The sequence below is a fragment of the Aedes aegypti genome, chromosome 3 (genome assembly GCF_002204515.2).
Source record: "Aedes aegypti strain LVP_AGWG chromosome 3, AaegL5.0 Primary Assembly, whole genome shotgun sequence".
NCBI lineage: Eukaryota > Metazoa > Arthropoda > Insecta > Diptera > Culicidae > Aedes > Aedes aegypti.
In genome coordinates, this window is record NC_035109.1 from 401,646,099 (window position 1) to 401,668,521 (window position 22,423).

The 22,423-nt window shown below is 37.0% G+C and overlaps 1 protein-coding gene across 5 annotated transcripts in view; it reads left to right on the top strand.

Annotated features, from left to right (window-relative positions):
* LOC5564138 (trichohyalin) overlaps nucleotides 1-20,646 on the top strand; it is an 88,102-nt gene extending 67,456 nt beyond the window's left edge. For 2 of the 5 annotated variants that reach the window (XM_021855370.1, XM_021855367.1), the window contains 7 exons: nucleotides 14,131-14,315; nucleotides 14,373-14,610; nucleotides 14,673-14,838; nucleotides 14,898-15,041; nucleotides 15,102-15,201; nucleotides 18,788-18,931; nucleotides 19,181-20,646. In XM_021855370.1, coding sequence (XP_021711062.1) covers nucleotides 14,131-14,315; nucleotides 14,373-14,610; nucleotides 14,673-14,838; nucleotides 14,898-15,041; nucleotides 15,102-15,201; nucleotides 18,788-18,931; nucleotides 19,181-20,240 — 2,037 coding nt within the window. In that variant the 3' untranslated portion in view covers nucleotides 20,241-20,646. Of the gene's footprint in view, nucleotides 1-14,130; nucleotides 14,316-14,372; nucleotides 14,611-14,672; nucleotides 14,839-14,897; nucleotides 15,042-15,101; nucleotides 15,202-15,963; nucleotides 16,558-18,787; nucleotides 18,932-19,180 lie in introns of those variants that run through there. The other 3 variants (XR_002502723.1, XM_021855369.1, XM_021855368.1) reach the window with 3 other exon arrangements.
* Nucleotides 20,647-22,423: the final 1,777 nt, after the last annotated feature.

The following is a 22,423-nucleotide window of genomic DNA, read 5'->3' on the forward strand; positions in this document are numbered from 1 at the left end:
TGATATTCTTGTTTTTCAGTTTTTATGTACAAATTTCAGATAATTTAGTATTACAATATACAATATGGATATTTTAGCAGTTTTAGACGTAGGTAAGAAAAGGGAGGTTTGAAAAAAGTATTTTTGTGTATATAGATCAAAAAATTTATTTTCTTCTTAAGGTGAAGATGAATCGAAGCCAAACTTCAAATTTTCAAGAGCACAAATCTGGAGAACCGAACACCCGTTTGAGCTGAAAATTTAATCGATTGGTCACCACCAGCTAGTAAACAATCGATTAAGTTTTCAGCTCAAACGGATGTATGGTTTTCCAGATTTGTGGTCTTGAAAATTTGAAGTTTGGCTTCGTTTTACCTTCACCTTAAGACCCCTAATGTTCCAAGAAATAATTTCTGGCTACGCCACTGCATCATATGGATAAAACAACGAAAAATGATAATATTGAAGTTCTTTTATCGTAGATTTTAATTTTTCTTTTAGTGATTCGATTATCCGGAGGATACGATTATCTGGAGTGAAAAAAAATATTACGGTTATTAAGAAAATTTTCCAGTTTACGGTAGCCGCAGAGTTCTACCGCAGCTGTCAAAGTTCTACCGCAGGCTTCGGAATCATTCTATCATTGAAGCAAACGATTCAATCATAGTATGCTTGAAAGAGAAAACTATATAAAAAAAGTAACAAACAACAATCATCAAGACGGTATCCAAGGTATCATTGAAACCACCGATGATTTACAAGTGCAAATCAGTGATGTGACTGCTGCGGTAGCTTTTCGTTGAATCGTTAAACGGAAAGTTTTCCCTGAAATTGCAATACTAGCTTGAAAATTACTACGTTGCCAGGAAAATTGAAAACAAACAGGCGTCATTTCGTCTTTGCAAATTGTTGTGAATCCATAAAATCTAGTCTAGTAACCTTTGATAATGGACACATCGACAAACGGAGAGAAAATCGAGAATGAAAATCACATCGAGATAGGGAGATATCGAGATAGGAATAGTGAATATGTATGCAGAAAGAAGCGACCGACCGACAAAATCATCGACATATGGAGAGATATCGACATGTAGAGAGTTGACTGTACTTAAAAAAATCTGATTAGGGATCGTTCAAATATTACGTAACGCAACAGGGGGAGGGAGGGGGTCTTACATAGTGTTACGGTCCATACAAAAATTTAAGATTGTCAATACAAAAGCTGTTACGTGGGGGAGGGAGGGGGTCTAAAATTGACAAATTTTGCGTTACGTAATATTTGAATAAATCCTTAGCTTCAATAATTCTTTTGGCATTTCTTTTGAGTTGCTCCCAGACAAATACTATGACTTTTCAAGATTTTTTTACTATGCTTTCTAGAACAATATCCAACTATTATGTATCCACGATGAAAAATATTTCCAGGATTATCATTGAAAGTTTCAAAGAACCACCTAGGATCTTTCTGACAAGGGAGGGTCACGATAGCGTACCCCGGGGTTTTCATCCGGACTATTTTTGTTGGATTCTACATGTCAAAATATGGAAAAATCCAAAGCCTTTCGGGTGATGGGCCAGTGGTGTAGCCAGGAGGGGCTCTCAAAGGGGCATTTTTTGCATATCGAATATAAATGTAAAATTTTCTTATCCAACAAAATAAATAATTTTGATGCTGATTGTAGTAGAAACAAGGAGAAGGCATATTAATCTTTATGAATAATGCATATTTACTACACCAAGGGCGTAGTCAGGGTGAAAACTCGGGAGTACAATTTCATAATAACATAACATTATTTAATATCAATTTCTGACCAGTTCACGCTATTCCACCTATACCAAGAAAAAAGAAGGAGAGCCAGATATTTTCTCCAGTGGTGTAGACAGAAAGGGCTTTTTAAGGGCTATATTTAGCATGGAGCAAATATGGAGATACGGGTTCTAATTATGAGCTACGATTTATTTACATTCAACTCGTTACATTCAAAAGTTAAAATCGAAACATTAAGTGATAATTAAAAATTATTGAAGTCGATTTCAAATGACTTATGGATGTTTCAGTATGAATGTATGCATAATGTCTAGTTATATAACATTGAGGGTACATTATACGAAGTTCGACTCGATCGGGGTTTAACAGTATATATCTTACAGATCTCTTTCTGTCAATGTTTAAACGTTCACCATAAATTTTCCAACATCCCAACAATAAAATAATAACAAAGAACAACAATTATGAAATACAGTCATCTCTCCCTTACTCGATATTTCGTATCTCGATATCGAGTTAGAGAACCATAGTAAAAATTGGTTTTCATGGCTACCTCGATGGTCCCTTGGATCGCAGTTGCATTAATTTTGTGTTCTGTAACTCGATACCTCTCTAACTCGATGGTCCCTTCAATATCGAGTAAGGGAGAGATGACTGTACTTTTATTAAATAAAACAAGAGATTGCTGGGTGCCACATTTATTTAAAATCAAACCAATGTTTCAGACTGTTTATTCATTTACAGAGCGTGTGTAGTCGTTTCATCAGTGTATGATCAACGCAGAATACTTTTTCACAATGTGCACATCTGATAAACGCAGTTTGTTCGCAGTCTGTTTCTGTATATTCATCACTTTGAATTTTTTCGCAGCAATAATCAATTGGAGTATCGAATGGCCTTGGATGATTTACAATATAATCGCATTTAAAAAAAAGCAAAACGTTTGAGATTTTCAAACCGTTTGGCACTAAACTGATAGTGTGCAAAAGATGGAATTCGCAGAAAATAGTCCCTGTGCCAAATATTGACGTTGTCCTTAGCTATCAGTAGTGTGTCTGTCAAAAACCGGACGAAGTTTTTATATGGACGGAAGAAGTACACATCGGCCGGTTGCACGATACCAGTACATTTAGCTGGAATCAATCGTTTGATGAATTTTACGTTTTTGGGGACTGTCGATTTATAAAGGTCATCATCTTTATTGGAGGTCCAGGAATCGACCAACAGAAGGACATTTTCTCTTCCAACCAAATCCGGCCACAGAACCTCATCAAAAAAAAAAACCTTCAAATCTTGCTTCGACATGTTTGCTGTTTTCCCTGCAAATGCTTTGATATTTGGATAGTCGATTGCTGTATGGACTGGAAACCGACCGGAGGGCTCTGAAACTAGAACATACATATGGGGAAGCAGCGTCCAGGTCATGACGAGTTCAGGCATTATCATGTTAGAATGAGTAGTAGCTGCTACTGAACCCACTCTTCCAAAAACTTGCTTACTACCCTTAATGGCTAACGTTCTGTAAGCAGGCGTTGCAGAATTCGCTCTCATTTGAGAATGAAGCACGATCAAAGCAAGCAAAGAAAAACATCCCATCTGTTGCGGTCCACGATCGTCATTGTATCGCAAGGTGTAACAAGTCTGATAAATGGAAGCAGCGAGCAAGAGCCCCAACGAGAGAGCGATGATAAAATCCATTTTTCTCGCTTGTTTACCGTTGGGGATAGGTGTTTTTCTTTACTGGCACGATAAACAATCCACGAACTTCCAATAACAACAGTGTCCCCCAGGCTTGGAGCATGTTTAGAGGGGTTTTATCATGCACTACTATCCCCCCAATCTGATCAAACTTGTAGCAGTATACGATAAACAGTCTCTCATAATGTGCAGCATGTTATGATAGTTACAGAGAGCGATACGTGAGAGATTCTCTCAATTTTCTCAGGATTCAATCCCTGTCTGTAAGAATGAAGCTCTTTCTCAAACCTGGATTGATCTGCGTTAAAAACCTCATAATCGCAAAAATGTTCTTCCGAAATTAATGAAATTATACTGTTTGCAAACTCGTTAGCCTGATTTTGTACGGTATCGTTAATGTCTGTCCACTTCTTGCTTACTTTATGAGTAATTTTCCTCGATACTATCTTATTTTTCAACTTGAACTTTTTAACCCACGATTTGGAAGCGCAAAATGACAATACATTTTCGGGATCCAGTTTCTTTTTAACATCCATTGCCCATATACGTAAGGTACGATCGTGAATAATCGTACTGCTATTCCTGGCTTCCAAAAAGCATTTCAGTACTTCAAGATTGATTGCTTTTTGTAGATATCGTTTCGATGATCCTGCTGATTTAAGCGATTTCTCAAATCTTTTCATCACGCTCTTATTCTTAATACGTTATTTCCTCGACATTACTGTGCTGAACGGTACACGCGGGCTCGAATCGATTGATTTACCTGGTAAACACAGTTGGGGTAATTCATCACTTTTGAATCCTTTTCGTGGTTGTTTGGTTCACATCCGGTACGCATCAGCGAGATACTCCTCGGGAAATGTTGATATCTGGGGTGGTGAGGGAACGTACGTTGAACAACTGCTGCTGCTAGCTATTCCGGAAATGGCCTCTGATGGTTCGTCAGCCACTAACGTATCGTCATCGAAATCATCATCCATTGATGCTTCCGACGCAGCATCATCGAAAATCAACGTAGTGTATTCATCCACTGTAATATATTCTTCCTGCAAATTTGACTTGATTTGATGAAAAACGATAAATTCGTTTTTCGTCGGAGCTTCTTACGATGTACCAAAAAAAATTGGCCAGCAGCTTGATTATAACTCCAGGTCTCATTATGAATCCGTTCAAACTGCAACAGTTTAAGCGAAATTGAATTGAACAAAATATCCCGATATGAATCTAGCAAAATTTATTACCTGAATGTAGGGATTCACACTGAAAACGGTAATATTTTAATTCAAACTCTTTACACACGCGCAAATATAAAAGAATTGTAATTCAACGAACTGAATCAGGACGCTTTTCTGTACGAAATACGGCATGCCTATGTAAGTGTGAAGTCTACGTCAAGCAAATTCAAGAGCGTGTCAGCATCAAAATTATTTATTTTGTTGGATAAGAAAATTTTACATTCATATTCGATATGCAAAAAATTGCCCCTTTGAGAGCCCCTCCTGGCTACACCACTGGCCCATCACCCGAAAGGCTTTGGATTTTTCCATATTTTGACATGTAGAATCCAACAAAAATAGTCCGGATGAAAACCTCGGGGTACGCTATCGTGACCCTCCCTTGTGAGATGCTTCTGAATCGTTTACTATTTTTTAAAGATCTCTAGATCTGAGATGCTCTGAGGATTCTTTTGAGATGCTTTCAGAGTCCACTCAGTTTTCTCAAATTATATTATAATAAAGTTCTTAAAGGATGCTTCTTTATTTTCCTGACATAATTTTATGACGTTTCACATAATATTAATACAGTCAACCCTCCATAAGTCGGTATTGAATAGACCACTCACTCATTGAAATATCGAGTTACATATTGTTAAAAAGATCCTAGAACATTTCCCCAAATACCATTACCACGAAACCCATCAACTCGAAAATCAATACCCCGAATGGTGAAGTACCCCGAAAACTAATATCCTGAAATCCATTACCCCGAATACCATTTTCCCGAATTTTCTTGCCACGAAAAATTCAAAATGAAGATCCGACAAACGAACACCATATGTTTTATAGAATAATAAGTTGAGGTTAAGCAGGTCTCACTTGTTCTTTAGAGGTCATATCCTAGGTCATTGTCTATTAAATTGTCGCTAACAGACATTCCTTCTCAGTAGGGCGAACCCTACTTCAAAATATACCTTACTCAATGATACTATAACAACGGTTCTAGCCTGGGAGCCGCTAAGGGGCTGTCCATTAACCATGTGGAAATTTGTTGAGTTTCTCAGCACACCTCCCCCCCTATACCCCCTCATTTGTAATTTGTCCATTAACAAATTTTAAAACTAGGAAACCCTCTTCTCTCCCCCCATAAATGAACACGTGGTTTATGGTTGAACCCTAACGTGAATTTGTGTTACCGAAGATCTTCTATTATGTTTCAGCTATTCTTTAAGTGCCAAGTAAAAACCAAAACACACTCACGGGCGTGCACTAATTTTTATGATAATGGTTATGTTCACAGCAATAAGTCGTTTACGAACTAATGATAATTAGAGATGCTGTGCACGTGCTGTAGCCTTAGGTGCAGGAGCCTCATAATTTTCAAGTTCCTCACATTGGCGTAGCTAGGATTTTTTCTGGAGGGGGCCTAGGGGGGGCCTAGCGAATACATGTTTTACAAAAGTAATGTTGGTCGCAATCATAACGATTTTCAAAAATTTCGTAGTTTTAACAGATTTGTATCGATTTTATTAATTTGTTATTTGTTAATTCCACGGCAAATCAGTGATGTTTGTGAATTTCAATTTTCGCTACGAAAAATATTTATCCTTTTTGTAATCCAGTCAAAAACCCTTCAAGAATTCTAGCACAAAAAACTCACCAGGAATGTCCTTTGTGATTCTTCCACGAACTTTTCAGGTATTCAATCATGTGCTTTGAAGATATTCCTCTAAGAATTCCTACGAGAATATCTTCATGAATTATTTTGTACTATTCAGTACTCTGTCCAAAACCCTTTTACCAGTTTTCACAGAGTTCGTCCTAGGATTCTCACGGAAAATCATTTCCAAACTTTCTGATCTCAAATTTTCTCGAAGAATCCCTATCAAATTGCTAAAAAAATCTCTTAAAGGATTCCACCAGATAATGCATTTGAAGTTCTTTGAATCATTTCTCCTAGAAGGTCCTCTACGTACTTTTTAGATATAAATTCCAATTATTAGTTGCAATAATCCTCCTGTGTTCATTAATAACTTGTTCAGGATTTTCGGGAATTACAAAAAAAAAATCTAGGAGTCTCACAAAAAAATCTTCAAGATCACCAACCTAAGATTCATTCCACGAATTCTTCAGAGAGTTCACCAACACTTTTGCAAACTTTGCTTTTGAAGTTCATCCTAAAGTTTCTTTACAGGATTGTTAGAAAAAATCAAAGAAAAATTGTCCAGACTTCCTGCAAAAAAAAGTTATTGAACTGGTAACACCTGGATTACTGTAAGGATTCCTCGTACCATTCCACAAGAATTTCATAAGCAATTAAGGTGAAGATACATCGAAGAATCTAGAAAACTAAATATACGTTTAAGCTGAAAACGTAATCCATTGATCACCACCTGCGTGTGACTAATCGATTAAGTTTTCAACTCGAACCGCTGTCTGGTTCTCTAGATTTGTACTCTTTAAAATTTGAGGTTTGGCTTTGATGCGATTTGTACTCTTTAAAATTTGAGGTTTGGCTTTGATGCGAATTGAGCAAATGTTATACGTGATTTCTCAGAGAAGTTATCCGCAGAGCTATCTGTATTTTTTCACTGATAATTGTTTTTCAGATTTCTCTATAATCTAGGAGCAACATCTCGCCTTCCTTCAACACTCTCGAAATTGTTATTTCCTTTTTACTTTTTCAAATATGCATAACTAAGAAACTTTTAAAGAGTTTTGACATTCATATGAATATATTTGTGAAATACGTTCAACTATTCTTTCAAAAACTCTTTCGCGAAAATACTCTATAATTACCCGAGTAATTTGTTCAGACATTTCTATGAAAGTTTAATTATTGTTTCCCTAATATTCTTCCGAAAAATTAATCAGAAATTCATCTAAAAATTTTCCAGATATTTTTTCTTTTATACCGCACTAACAACTCTTTCGGGATTTTTTTTGACGATTTACTAAGATTTTGCAATTCATTCCTGAATTTCTCAAAAATTTTCTTCAGAAGTTCCATCAAGTATTCATCCAGGTTCTAAATATTTTAGAGAATGGTAATCTCAGGATTCTTCCATCAATAACATTCAAAAATTGTATTCTTGCTAAATTTTTTGGTTAAAACACTAATTCTATATCTTAATATTTTTTTAGGGATTTATTTAAAAATTCCTCTACGAATCACTCCATATCAGATTTCTTAAGAAACATCCACAAAAAAGATTGAATGATTGCAGCCTCAATATAATTAGGAAGGATTTACTAATTTCCTGTCGTAAAATTCAAGAATTAAATCGTAGAATTTCTGAAACTTGCTAACCATTAACCTCACAGAAAAGCTTAAGTGGTCCTTGTAGAATTTTCTACAAAAAATCATGTTCTTTTTGCTTCTTTTTTTTTCTAATAAAAAGATTGGTGTAAAAATAGATGGAACTTTACTACAAGTATTTGTAACTAAACTTAGATAATATTTTGTATGAACTCCGAAGTTTCATGATACTATGGTGATTATATTGAAGTAGAACTCATGTTTTCTTACCATTAGAAATTCCTAAACAACTTTTTCGAAGGGTCTATAAATCAATTATTTCGTAGTACTGTAGAATTTTGACGCAAAAATAACGCCGGTTGTTTTTAGCTTACCTAAGCTTAGCTTAGACTGACTACACACATCAATGGTTGATATTCCGTGATTGACCGAAGTCAGTGAAGATACACAAAGAATCAAATAGAAGTTCGGCTGGGATTGGCCATAATCTCCGTCAGTGTGCATAATTCAGTGCCTCTATTCATGAAGGCTTAATAACGGCGCAGGCCACGTCCTTGCAGTCAGGTGGGATTGGGGGAAGGTATGTTAGTGTGTAACCTTTGCTATTTGGTGACCATGTTTGCCTCTACATCTCCACAAAGGTCACTGGGAGGGACAATTGTTATTGGAAAGGATCGTTGGGTCACAGGATTCACTTTGATAACCAATTAGACCATGATATACAATTTTTTGTGAGATATAAACATGCTTTTAAATATATTGCAATTGATATGAAAAATTACAAAGTAGCAAAAAAAAATGTCGACACTTGACGTGACGAACCACTCGAAGCTTATTGAACAAATAGCTCAACACAACATTCTACAGCTGTCAGGACGATAGCATGTGTTACAATGTTCCACTGATATGAAAAGAAATACAAACTCGACTGGCTTGACAAACACAAAACACGCTTATGCCGACACTTGCAGTGGCGAACCTTTCAAAGTTTTGTTTTAATTACAAAAAAATCATTACATTTCAGTAAATTAATTATGAAAGAAAAAAAATCTGTAAGACGTAAATAATTTATCAATAAGAGTCCATTGCGACACTCACAGTGACAAACCATTCATAGTTTGTTGAAAAATTATATTTACGTCCCACCGTTGTAACTATTTAATGTACAGTCATATATATTTTACAGTTTTGGAATAAAAGCATGAAACGAGCTCACAAATTGATTCTTCGTCCTCGATCGAGCAGCCACAACCCACATTCAGCTTTAGTTACTGCCAACGGACTAACTAAGAAACGCGATTCTTTTTTCACACTCGCATCACGCGGACCGAACACGACTGGTCTTGATTCCATTTCTCACCCCACAAGAGCATGCAATGGAATCGAAAGACTACACACAACTCTTAAGAACGTAACCGAAGCTGTACTGTGCAGGGATGGGAAATGTACTGTAGCAAACATTTATCACCTCGACATTCACATTTTTCTACACGACCATCAAAATCCAAAGCAAACCATGGCCGTTTAAATAAAAAAAAACTGTCACAGCTCTTCAAAACTGTAATCTTCTTCTTCGCAACGTTTTTTCTAGCCCGAATGCGAAATGACTCGAGCACAGTGGTGACACGATTTTTCCGGTTTTCGGGGTTTTGCATTTTTGCTCGATAATGGTAGCATGAAATTGAACTTTTTTATATGTATCGCAACGGAATGAGTGTGCTCTTGCTGTTAGCGCTAATAGATTTCAATTAGTTGAAAACACAAGCGAAATATTAGCGATTGAATTATTTAACGTTTTTTTCAATCATTCACCTCGAGATGGCTGCCCGAAAACGATCATAGTGGAGAGACAAAAACAGTCAAGCAGTGTGTGAACCGTTGGCAGCGCAACACCTGATGGTATTGATGCTGCTGCTGCTTTGTGTTTTGGTTGACTGGCAGAATCGATGAGCTGTGGCAAATTGTGCTCACAGTTCCCAAGCCTGGTACTGTGGTTAAATTCGAATGTAAGATTTTAGTTACCTAAAATCTTAGGGGAAACTTAGGCATTACTTTAAATTTATTTTGAAGAATTCCTGATGGACTTTCAGGGGAATCAGAAACCATAGTATAAGAATTCTACAATTTTTCAAAACTCCTATAATTTACCTTTGTTTAGATTCCTTAAAACGATGCTTTCAAGAGTATGGAAAGATTTTTGTACGAAGTTTCTCAAAGTGTCATGCGAATGAAGGACAAACAACAAAATGTTGAAGCTGGTAGAAGAATAGATGGGCAATGGTATTATAAAGGATAATTTCTTATCTTTTCTCTATAGGTAAATTACAGGATAGTTTGAACCTCTCTAATGAATTTACAAATAAAACAAATTTCTCGAGAAGGCCAATCAGAATCTTATTTAGAAATTATCCTTGAAATCTTACCTTCCTTGAATTCTGGTTTTCGTAATATGAATCTTTAGAAATTATTTCTAAAGAAGTGTTTTATGGAAGAGCAATACAAATATCTTTATGAAATTTTGCTACATGTTTCTCTACAGATTCCTATACCTCTATGCTTATTCCACAAGCAAAAGTTTTCCTGGGGGTTCCCAACAAATTTTCTCTGAAGATTCGAAGTCAAGAAACATTTCTAAAACAATATTCTTCCCAATTATTGAATAATCCATGGATTTGAAGCAAAATTTCTAGAAAAAACATAGAAGAATTTTTGACGCAATTTGTAAAATATTTTGTGAACATTTCTTAAGGACTTTTGATAAATTTTGCGGGATAATTTGTCCTAATATGTTTACATAAATTTACAGAAAAAAATCTAATTGAACTTTCAGCGAAATACTTCAGTATTTGATTTGACAGAGTCAATGATTTCTTGGAGGAATTCCGAAGAGAACTGAACTTTTGACAATTTTTCAAAAGTAATATTTTTTAGGTAGATTCCGAAAGAAATTCTCGAAATCAATTTGCTAATAAAAAGTAAACAAGTATGTACAAGTCCCCCAATATTATTTGACTATTTTCCAAGAGATTTGCAAGTTCTGAAGCCACCCTTCAATATGCCTTGTGGAATATGATTATATTAAAATTCTATAAAGAATATCAAGATGTTTTTTGAAAAAAAAAAAATGCAAATTAAACAAATAATATATGGAATAAGTTTTTTTTCGGAAAAGTATAAATAGTTTAAGCAATATATTTATTCAAGCAAAAATACTTCAAAACTGAAAATTAAAATAAAGAGAGAATTCATTGCTGGAATACAATTTTGTTACATTTTTTTACACCAGGTTAAATTTCTGCCATTCATCTGAAAAAAATTAGCTATGCCGAAATTCCTTGGATGTTCAGCCTTATTTTTCGATATAAATGCTCGCTATATTTTGTCTGAGACAATGTTGCTGAACAACGATCGGAAACGCGAGGCACGATGAATTTTCGTAGGCATCAAAACAGAATCTGCGAATAAACACAAACAACCGTTCGGGCGCTTCATTCGTTCGTGTTTCATTTTCGGATAGCTGTTTCTCCCGACGCTATCATCGGGTGATTTTCCATCGCTTGGTAATGTGAACGGTACGATCCACGCCGCCTGCTCTTCGCGAAGAACAGAAAAATATTCGTTTCGATCATCTTCATATGGGCTTGCAACAATCACGCTAAACTTGCTCCGCTCAAAAATGAGTGCCGAGCGCACAAAATTGGCCTCTTTTCGTGCAGCACAGATTCTGTGCAAAGGGGCTGTACACAGTTTTGTGCAAACGGTGGTAAATATAACTGAATAAGTGAATTGCGCACAGAGGAGGAACGCTTGGAATGCGGAATTCGTTTCCATTTTTGTTTTGCTTCTGAAAACATTAAAAAAAAACATTCCAATTTTAATGATTTTCAGAGATTTTTTCATTTGAATGGCCGAAGCGGAAGCAAATGGGGAAAAAACTTTCGCATTTGCGACCAGCTTCCGGCTTTTCGCTAGAAAACATCTCAGAAAACTCCCCATCTTACCAACGGCCAACTGTTTGCTACCACGCGGGATATCATTGACAGTTCCCTTTCCATCGATCTCGGACAGCCGAAGGCGAAAACGTCGGCAACTCACAGAATTAGTGCGACCTACTCATGATTTTCACTCAGTCAGCCAGTTCTGCATTGGTTGCCTCATTCTGTGTAGTTTTAACACATGCGCTGCGTGGAACTGGCTTAGCGTGGAGTGTTTGTTTGACTTTACGAGAAGAAGCAACCTTGCAATAGGCTAGGAGAAGTGGATGAACTTGTCATTCATTTTTCTGTCAAATCTCATACAAAATCTACTTTTTCTCTGACAGAAATTCACTCTAGGTGAACCACTTCCCCTGGCCTATGAATCATGAGAATGAACAGCACGTGGATAAATGAATCCTACGAGAGGAGAGGCTTCGCGAACCACTTATCGGTGTATTCATTTTGCTTCTTCGACGTTGCATCCGTTCGCTTTTTGCGATGCTCTTCGTGACGCAAAAATGAAAAATGAATTTTGGCGAATGTTGGATCGCGAAGATGCGTCGATCATTGTTCACGAAGAAGATCCATCGCAACCCTGGTCTGAGAAAATCATTCAGTAATTATTATCCATTATCCATTAATTACGTAAGACAATTAAGGAAATTTATCAAACCTCCCTCCTTTTTTGTATGAAAATTGAAAATAATAGGTATCGCGCGTAAGAAACCACGCCCCCTTATAACTCCTTACGCAATCACCGAACACATCGAACAGGGTTTCCTCCAAAGACATGAGAATCAGAATGCAGTGAACGTGTTGCTTTTTGCTGAAATAGCATTATTTGGATTATTCAGATAAAAAAACGAATTTTAGGAATCACACGCCCATGATATTGACGCTATTTTTACTACGGTATTTTTTGTAACGGATATGTTGAAAAATTGCGCTTATCGCATACAACAAGAAGCTAGTTCTAACAGTAATCAATCGATCGACAGCTGGACGGTTAAATTTTCGGTTGCTGCGCGATTCATCGAAGTCAGAACTATCACGCTGATGCTGTTTAAGGCAAGCGAGGTTTCCTCACTAAAGTTGTACAACATAAAATAACATAACTACTGAAGAAATTTTTGTCAATAACAAGATGTCATGTACTATGATTGATAAAAAAATTGCTTCATGTCAAATTGTTTTTTTTTTATTTTTATTTTTTATTGGCATCAAAAAATCTGGGGGGGGGCTGGATGATCCTGGAGGGGGCCAGGCCCCCCTGGCCCCCCTGTTCCTACGCCAATGGTTCCTCATACTCAATACATAGCAATCACAAAAAAACGAAACAAACAATGATTTGAAGTGTAGTAGAATGAAGATGAAGTAAACTATTTATTTAATAACTCTTACCCCACGGTACCTTACGTGTTTTTCTGATTTCACAAAAAAATATTCTAAGCTATCTTTGACTTTCATGTTTTTCTACTGATAAGCATAGATATTCATTAAGGAATATCTCCCTTTGTCGATGATTTCATCGGTCCCTTCAGTCTGCATACATTTTCTCTCTCCATATCTCGATATCCTCCTTATCTAGATATCTCCATGTCTCGATGTGCTCCTGTTGATTTTTCGTTCCAAATTTTCTCTCCGTATATCGATATGACCATAATCAAAGGTGACTATAGTAGATTTTAGTGATTAAAAAAAATTTCAGAAGGCTGCTTATTATTTTCCTGGTAACGGAATGGTTTTCAGAAATGTGTTCTTTGTCTCGATCTCTCCGTATCTCGATGGTCCCTTAGATATCGAGATGTGGAGAGGCGACTGTATTTCTATGAGTCGATGGTCTCTTCAAATATCGACTCATGGAGGTTTTGATAAAAAGTCATAAACAACTTTTACAAGATTTTTTGTTAAGCTTCGGAAACATTGAAAAAGATGGCAACTAATTTTCTTGCCTGAATTATCAGCTTCCATGCTTTATAACCGTATTCTGAAAGCTAAATTCACGGCGAAGATATCTAGGAAACACTTTGTTTTTGTTCAGTTCATTCCTCATTCATGTTTGCAGACTGATTTGCATATTTCCAAGAAATCAATAGGGAAAGGGCTAGCTTAGAAAGAGTCGTAAATATGTTAATTTTCTTTGACTTAACGTAATATTATTAGTAGCTCTAAAATTATTTGATACAATTAAAAACATATTGATTATTAAATCATATCTTTCAAAATTCACAGGCCAAACACCTAAGATCTTACGAAGCGGAGGTGGCCCAGTTACGAGGGTTGACTTACGACCAAAAGGAGGCACTGAAGACAATGACGCGCCAGATTGACCAACTCAAGGCCGACTTGCTGATGGCCAATAACAAACTGGAAGCGGAAATTGTTAAGGTGCAACAGATCAAGAACCGCTGTGAATAGTAAGTAGACTAGCTATGGCTTGATTTCACGTTCATTCAAACCGATCTCTACTCTAGCCAACTATGTGAAAAGGAGCGTGAGGCTCTCAACCGAATAGAAATCGCTCGAGGAGAGATTGCAATGCAGTGGGAGGATCGGTTGCTTCACGAGATGAATCGCCTAAAGATGGAACTGGAGCAGATGTACATCGAGGAGCGAGTTGCCGCCATCAACAAGTTCAAACGGGAAGCCCTGGAGGAAACGGAAGCGCTCAAGCACAAGTTCAACATGCGCGAGAGGCAACTCAAAGAAGAGGTATGTTGGGGTGGGATTTGAAAAATTGCGATAAATTGGAAGCTAAAGTGGATACATTGCAGATTGAATCACTGAAAAGCACAATCCAGTTGCAAAAACAAGCGATGGAGGCTGCCCAAACGGAAGCGGATCACAGACTAGTGCAGTCTCGAATGTTTGTAGAACGAGCAGAACGAGAGCATGAGACTATTTTGGCCAAAGAAGTTTCCAAGAGGGATCAAATTATTGGTAAGTTTTTAACATTTCAAGTTTGGCGGGATAGTCAACAGCAATTCATTGTATTTTAGATAATCTCAAAGAACAATACGAGAAGGAAAAGTTCGAGATGGAGCAACACTTTAGTCTGAGAATACAGCAAGTACAGGAAGAGTTCCAACGGGAATTGTCCGATACAACCGAATTGCTGAAAGCTACACACAAGAAAGAATTGGGTTTGTTGAGATTTTCGACAAAATTTTACTTGTACATCTGCTAATCAGTTTCGTTTGCAGAACAACAATGGAAGAATTTGGTGAACGAGAAGGAAGAAGCACTCCAACTGATGGACTCCCGACAAAGAAACCGTCTTCAGGAAGCTGAAAATGAAATCAGGTACGTGTCCCCATTTCCATCGTCGCCAGCATCTTTTACGTATTTGATGTCAACCTTTCGATGCATATGCGTTTTTATCCTGCCACATCTTCATCATTTTTGCGGTAGAAATAGAACTAAAAGAAGCTTGTCTAACCACTTCATGTTAAACTCAACCACCAATTGAAACTATCTCACACCTTTAGCTCTACATTTTGTTTTGTATGCGAGTAAGGTCATCTGTCTTCTCGTTTTGTATATTTCCAATAATCATACAGGAAAACACTGTATGACTGCAGTGTTGTTCTTGATTTGATTTAAACTTTGTCAAGTTAGAGTAATATTCACGACCATCTCGAATTGTACTGACCCCATCATCCAAAGCAATGGAGAGATCATCATCCTTAACGTCATGAAATCAAACTGAATGAAAGCAATGCACATATTTTGAGCATCCTTGACTATCTGAACAATGTCATTCATTAATATCTTTTTAACCACATTCTGTTGTCGGTTTTAAGTGTCAATGTGTTGCTAACATTCAACGTTAATTTGTCTGCTTGCCGAGCAGCCATATTTCATTTTTGAATTAATAGCATTATTTTTTTCTTTTTGCTCTTTTTCTTTTCATTTCATGACCTCCATTTATGTGTGCTGTCAATTTTAATAACTGTAAAACGTTCGTATTGTCATATGTGCACTGTAAATGCTCGTTCGCCATTCTTGAAAAAATCAAATCAATCAAACACTCGGCTCGTTCTTTTTTCGTTACAAAACCGAAAGCATACAAAACAAAGTGGAATCACCATTTTCATCGATGCGCGATATTAACAACAACTGCAACTCAACCAGAAGATTCACAGATTGCGATCATTGCACACCGTTAGGGCCACTAGCGAATCTCGCTCATCTGTTGGTGGAATTTGTCAAGGGAGCGTATCCGATATTTCCGGCACTTGTGATCTACTACCAGTCACATTCCCTCTCGTTGGCTGTGCTCACGTTCATAATGACTCTGGGGCTTATTGTGTACCTCCAGCTGCGAATGATCAATCGGGATTGATCGCTGACGATTTTTTGTTATTTTTGAAGATGTAGATTTTCCCACACCCACGTGATACAGAGTTCCGATATGCATTAGACCAGAATGGGACGTGCATTTTTAGACACCCGGTGATATCCAATCCAGAGCATTTTTGACTGTTATTATTGGGATTTGAATGCATTATTATAAAAATACAAAATAAAAATAATGTGTTACCGTTGTATTCGATAACGATATTCACTTAATACTGCTTTTAGTTTGCCAACAAATATTGTAGCATTCAGTTATCGTAAACTTTATAAGGAAAAATTTAAATAAATGACCAAACAATATTCACTGAACTTATTTTTGCTCCTTTCATGGTCAAATTAACAATGAAGCATCCAATAACATTGGTCAGGTTAACCCTCAGCACAAAAATTCAAAATGAAAATAATTCATTTATTCCATTTTCAACACATGAACTGCTCTTTAATCCCTGAACCTTCAATGTTTTTTATGTTGAGCTTTTACCACCTTTATTTGTAAAACATGTTTATAATAAATCTTTGAGGTTAGTGAAATATCTGTAGGCAAATCAAAATTGAATTTAGTACTACAGTCATCTCTCCATAACTCGATATTGAAGGGACCATCGAGTTAGGGAGGTATCGAGTTACAGAACACAAAACCAGTGCAAATGCGATCCAAGGGACCATCGAGGTAGCCATGAAAACCAACTTTTACTATGGTTCTCTAACTCGATATCGAGATACGGAATATCGAGTAAGGGAGAGATGACTGTATAACATTTAATTCCAAGATATTAAATATTGTTCTTAATTATTCAATATATGTATATTTCATTGTAAAGTTTATAATTCCGAATTTTCAAGAGCACAAAGCTAGAGATCCGTTCGCGCTGAATATACAGGGCATAGGCAAAACGATTAAGTTACGCAAAATTTTTACTAAATTCAAATATTTTTCATCCAGAAGCATTCGATGGTAAATATGGTCTAGTCTCAGTAACTTACCGTGCATACGAGATGTTCCGGATTTTCCAATGTCATAGGGTCAGTGTTTCCTTAGTGGACAGTCCCCTATAGTTGCACTAGTGGCTTTTTACGGCCGTTTTGTTAGAAATCTTTTCAAAATATTTTTTTGACATGAAGGTCAGGAGCTATTTATCTAAGAACCATTGAAACATTGCTTTTGTTCAAAAAATGATCGAAATAATTAGTTTTGCTTAAAATTTGAGCTCCCTTGCGCCTATAGTAAACCTATTATTCCTATAGTAGCACTACTGAGAGAAACTATTTTTTATTATACGAAATAATTAATGAATTAAGAACTTTTTTTACATCAAACGAAAGCTTTTGATTCAAACTTTGTAGGAAAAATATAAAAGTATTGTAAAAATACGGTTTTGATAAGTATTTTGCCAACGCCGTGATGCTAGTGCTACTATAGGAACTGAAATTAGAAATAGTGCTACTAAAGGCATATGTATTCCTATAGTGGTACACGCAATAATAAATACAAACATATGAGTTTTCGCAGTTTTCATATTTTTCCCACAAAACCAAGATAAAAATCTTTCAGATTATGTAATAATAATGACGCTAGCGTTATTTTTCGATTTCATACGAATATTTGTTCTTAGCTATGCGGCTATTGGTACATCGACCCTATTCATATCACATTTTTTACGATCGCTTGTAATTTTGTGCGATGTGAAGATGTTTACACATGTAGATGTTAACAGAAACTAGAATTAATTAAAAATGTAGTGCATCAAAATTCATTGGAAACCTTCTGAAATATTGCTATTTCCGTAAACCTGGTTCCGAAAAATATGTTCAGCCACGTTTGTGTTTCCAATCATGAATATATTATCCAGAATTATATCAAAAAGGGCATCAAACTTCAAGATGATACTTCGGGGAATATATTCAAGACCATTAGGTGAACAGACCACTCTATAGTAGGTTCCAGGTGTCCTGGAGGCAATAGCCAATTTAATTAAGATTTTTCTGTCTACGTGGTATATGGACGGAGTAACGTGTGCGAAACCATATCAATATGGGAATTAAATTTCCAGAGTTTTTAAGGTGATACTTTCGGAAACATTTACAGAACCACTGACTATCATGACCACTTTATAGTAGGTTCAAAGTGCCCCGGGAGATATGGTCATAAATGTTGCTGTTTGTAAAAATATATTATAGTCAATTCTCCTTTACATGATATTCCGTATTTCATTATCGAGTTAGAGAACCATAGCAAGAAATTGTTTTCATGGCTACCTCGAAGGTCCCTTAGATCTCAGTATTGTATAACGACTCATAAAACAGTCGTAATAAAACATGCCATTTCACTACTGCAACTCACAGCACCTAATTAACTCATGTGAAATCATATATTTCACACAAATAATCTTCCAGTATTATTAAACGACTTCCTGTTGCATTCGAAATTGCCGTTCTGTTTCTGTTTCTCATACTTTAATGTCCATCATATCGAACAATGTCCATGTATGCTTCCCATTCTCGAATCTCACCCACCTCCAACAAACGAAAGAGAGCTAAAGATCGGCCATCAGCGGGAAATGAAGGACCTTCACGAGGAACAACTGTTCACGATTACCAGTCTGGAGGCACGCGATACCAAAAATGCCCAGGAAATTCAAACCTTGCACAAAAAGTGTCGATGTTTAACGAATCTGTGAGTATGACATTGGCATCTGTTCATATTTTAACGTGTATATCTGTTTTGCATTAGCATTCATCTATCATTTGTGCGATCATTCGATCGTGACTAATGCGGTTAGGGCACGATCATCTCATGCATATCATTCTAATAGGCTAGAATGCAATCCGCGAGTTCAAAATTTATTGTCGTTGATTACTTCTGTAGCCAATTTGATTTCAATTCTAATTCGTTTTTTTTCCATTCCCTCATCACCGGCATCAGTTTCGAGGAAATGCGAATGCGATACGAACGTCGAGATCCTCGGCAGGAAGATTTGCAGCAGATCGAGGAATTGAAGAGTGTGATCGAGTCCCAGGACCGTGATCTAAGACTCTTAACAGAACAATTTCGAGAAATGCAACTGCACGAGAGGGAACTGCAGCAAAGGTTATATCAACAGCAAATGCAGCAGCAACAACCTCCACAACCTCCGAGGAGAGCGAAGAACCGTGGCAAACAGCAACAAAATCAACAGAATGATCAAATAGTGATAGAAGAAGACGAACAACAACAGCAGCAGCAACAACAACAGCATCAACCTCAGATACAGATCCAACCTATGACAGCATCTACACCTATAGTTTGTGATGTGATCTACGAAGAGAATGAAGCTGATCTAATCCAAGAGGAAGAACAGCAACCAACACCTTCTCATATTGTACATCAAGATCAAACAAACGCAAAGCAAACACAAATTGTCGAGCAGCAGGATCCACAGAGCCAGGAAGAGGTGATAGTAGACGTTCCAGAATCTGCCATCGAAACTTTGGTGGACGTTGTGCAGTCGACTGAACCTGTTTTCATCGAAAATATCCCAAGTTTAGATTCAGAACCGAATCAATGTAATGAACCTGCTGAGGAATCATCCAGTCCTGTTGAACCATCAGAAGTCCCTGTCATACAAATTAGTTGTCTCCCAGAATCAAAGCCTGCAGAAACTGATGTGTCTGAGTCTATACCAACGCCTGCAATTGTTATCACTACAGAAAACGAAGAATCGATAGAAGCAGAAAATGTTGAAGTATCTATATCGACGGTAGTAGAACTTCCTGCGCCTCAACAGTTTATCAAAGTTGTAGAAGATCCATCTCCAGCAAAGCCGGCTCTAGTGGAACCTCAAACCGAAGTGCAACATAAAGTACAAAGCATGCCGGAAATGATTGTCATAAGAGAACCGGATGTGATTGCAGAGGCCAAGGCTGCTGTTGCTGCTACTGCTGAGGTTTCGACAGCTGTTGATGTGGTTGTATGTGCGCCCGGTACGCGATCTTCATCGACGTAATACAAAACTGAGTTAGCACCAAAAGGAGAAACCGCAGTGTGACCATTGTGTAGGATGGAAAAAATCACACTCTTTATCTAGTCTCGATGTGGAGCACTCTGGGAGTTCCTGTAAACTGTTTTTTGTTATGCTTTTTGCTCATCTTAGCCTTCTGTATCCTATATTTTAGATCCCGTTGAAAATATATTACTTACGAATGGAAATTTATTGCATGATGAAGCTTAGACGTTTAACCAACAATACGGTTGCAGAATTCCGTGATATTTTTCTGATGTCTAGACAGGATATCTAGGAATCAGAAATGGAACAAAACGATTATAAAACACGAACTGTACTTACTGATAGACTTTACACTACAAGTATAAATAGCAATGGGCAATGATCAATAAAAATAATTACACCGGGAGAATGTTCTTTATTTCACAAATGAAAGTCCATGACAAGATGGGTCACCTAAGTAATGTATTCCCATCAGTGCTGGGAATGGTAATAGTAGTAGGCTTGAATTTCGTGAAAATCACGTGGCTCTTCCAGGTTCTTCTTCTTTCTGGCGTTACGTCCCCACTGAGACAGAGCCTGCTTCTCAGCTTAGTGTTCTAATGAGCACTACCACATTTATTAACTGAGAGCATTTTTGCATGTGTACATCGTGTGGCAGGTACGAAGATACTCCCGAAAAGATCCTCGACCGGTGGGATTCGAACCCACGACCCTCAGCTTAGTCTTGCTGAATAGCTGCGCGTTTACCGCTACGGCTATCTGGGCTCTTCCAGGTACAGTAGTTCAAAAACGTGAATCTCATCAAGTAGCCTATGTTGGGTGAATGAATTTTCTAAATCGTTAGTGTCATTGAATGCTCTAAATGCGGGAAATGCAGCGGGATATAGAACATTTTTCGACAGTAATTTTGAGTTGCCCTTAGCAACGGGTGTTTTTCAATTTTCAAAGCTTTTTGCCTACAGCAGCTATGGGCGTGAGTTTCACTGACTTCGCTGACTGTGATTGGCTTTGTTTGGCAACTGTAGAGTGAATTTCAGATTGTTTCCCAACCCTGATTCCCATAACATTCGACATATAATTTGAATCAACATTTTTTTTTTCTTGATGCCGTTTTATCTCAAATTCCGAACATATTCCAGCAAAACAAGAACGAAGGTGTATATTTGAGAAAATTGGCTATGAAGTTTCCAAACTCGTTTCCCATACGAATATACAAAAAATTCTAGGCAATTGTGACTTGTTCAAATCTTAATGAAACTTTCACAAAAGTAAATCACTACGATATCTTTCCGAGAAAAATATAAAGATGATAAGAATACGGTTAATTTTTGTGTTACACTGTACGAAAATCTGTAGGGCAATTATCTTTCATTATGGGACGATTTGACTTTGGAACGATTCAAATATGACGTAACTCCAAATTTCGTCTATTTTTGCATTTATAACTGCACCAGGAGGTTACAAATAACCTGAGAGAGAGGAGACAGCTGGCTTAGATTGCGAGCTCCAAAAAGTCAAGGGAACCTGTCATCAACTGTCACTGGAAAACCGCACATTCGAAGGGCAGAGCGTGAAAAACCGTCAAAATTTGGCCAATCTAAAACTGGATGTGATTGAAAATTCAAGTTGTTTTCCTGTGCTCTCGCATATAAAATTGTTGAATATTTAAATATTTTCGATTGGATTCAAATTGCTTTTGAAATTTTTTAAATTTATGATCATGTGAAAATGGTTTTGACCCAGTTTGTGCTCTCTGAACCATTGTGCATAACCCCAACTTGAGAAGAAGAAATCCAAGAAGCCAAGGAAACAAGTAAGTTGTCAGTAAGCTGTCTCCTCTCTCTCAGCAAATAACTAAACAAACCAACTATGAATCAAATTTTGATGCTACATTTCTTCTGATAACCACGGCCAACGAAATTCCGTTTAAATATCTCAGATTTCCTTTGAATTAGTAGACTTATCCAATAAAAAGGGCGTAACTTCAAAACGGGCCCTACGATTTTTAAAATTTTGCCCAGACATGCAACTAAGCTATAGAAAACGACTGGTGAGCACAAATTTGATAGAGATTTTTTTCTGATAATAACGATCAGGGGAGCACCGTGCCGGCCGGATTTGAGGTGAACATCATTTTTGCGGGATTGTTGTCCGGCATTCTCACAACGTGTACCGCCCATCGT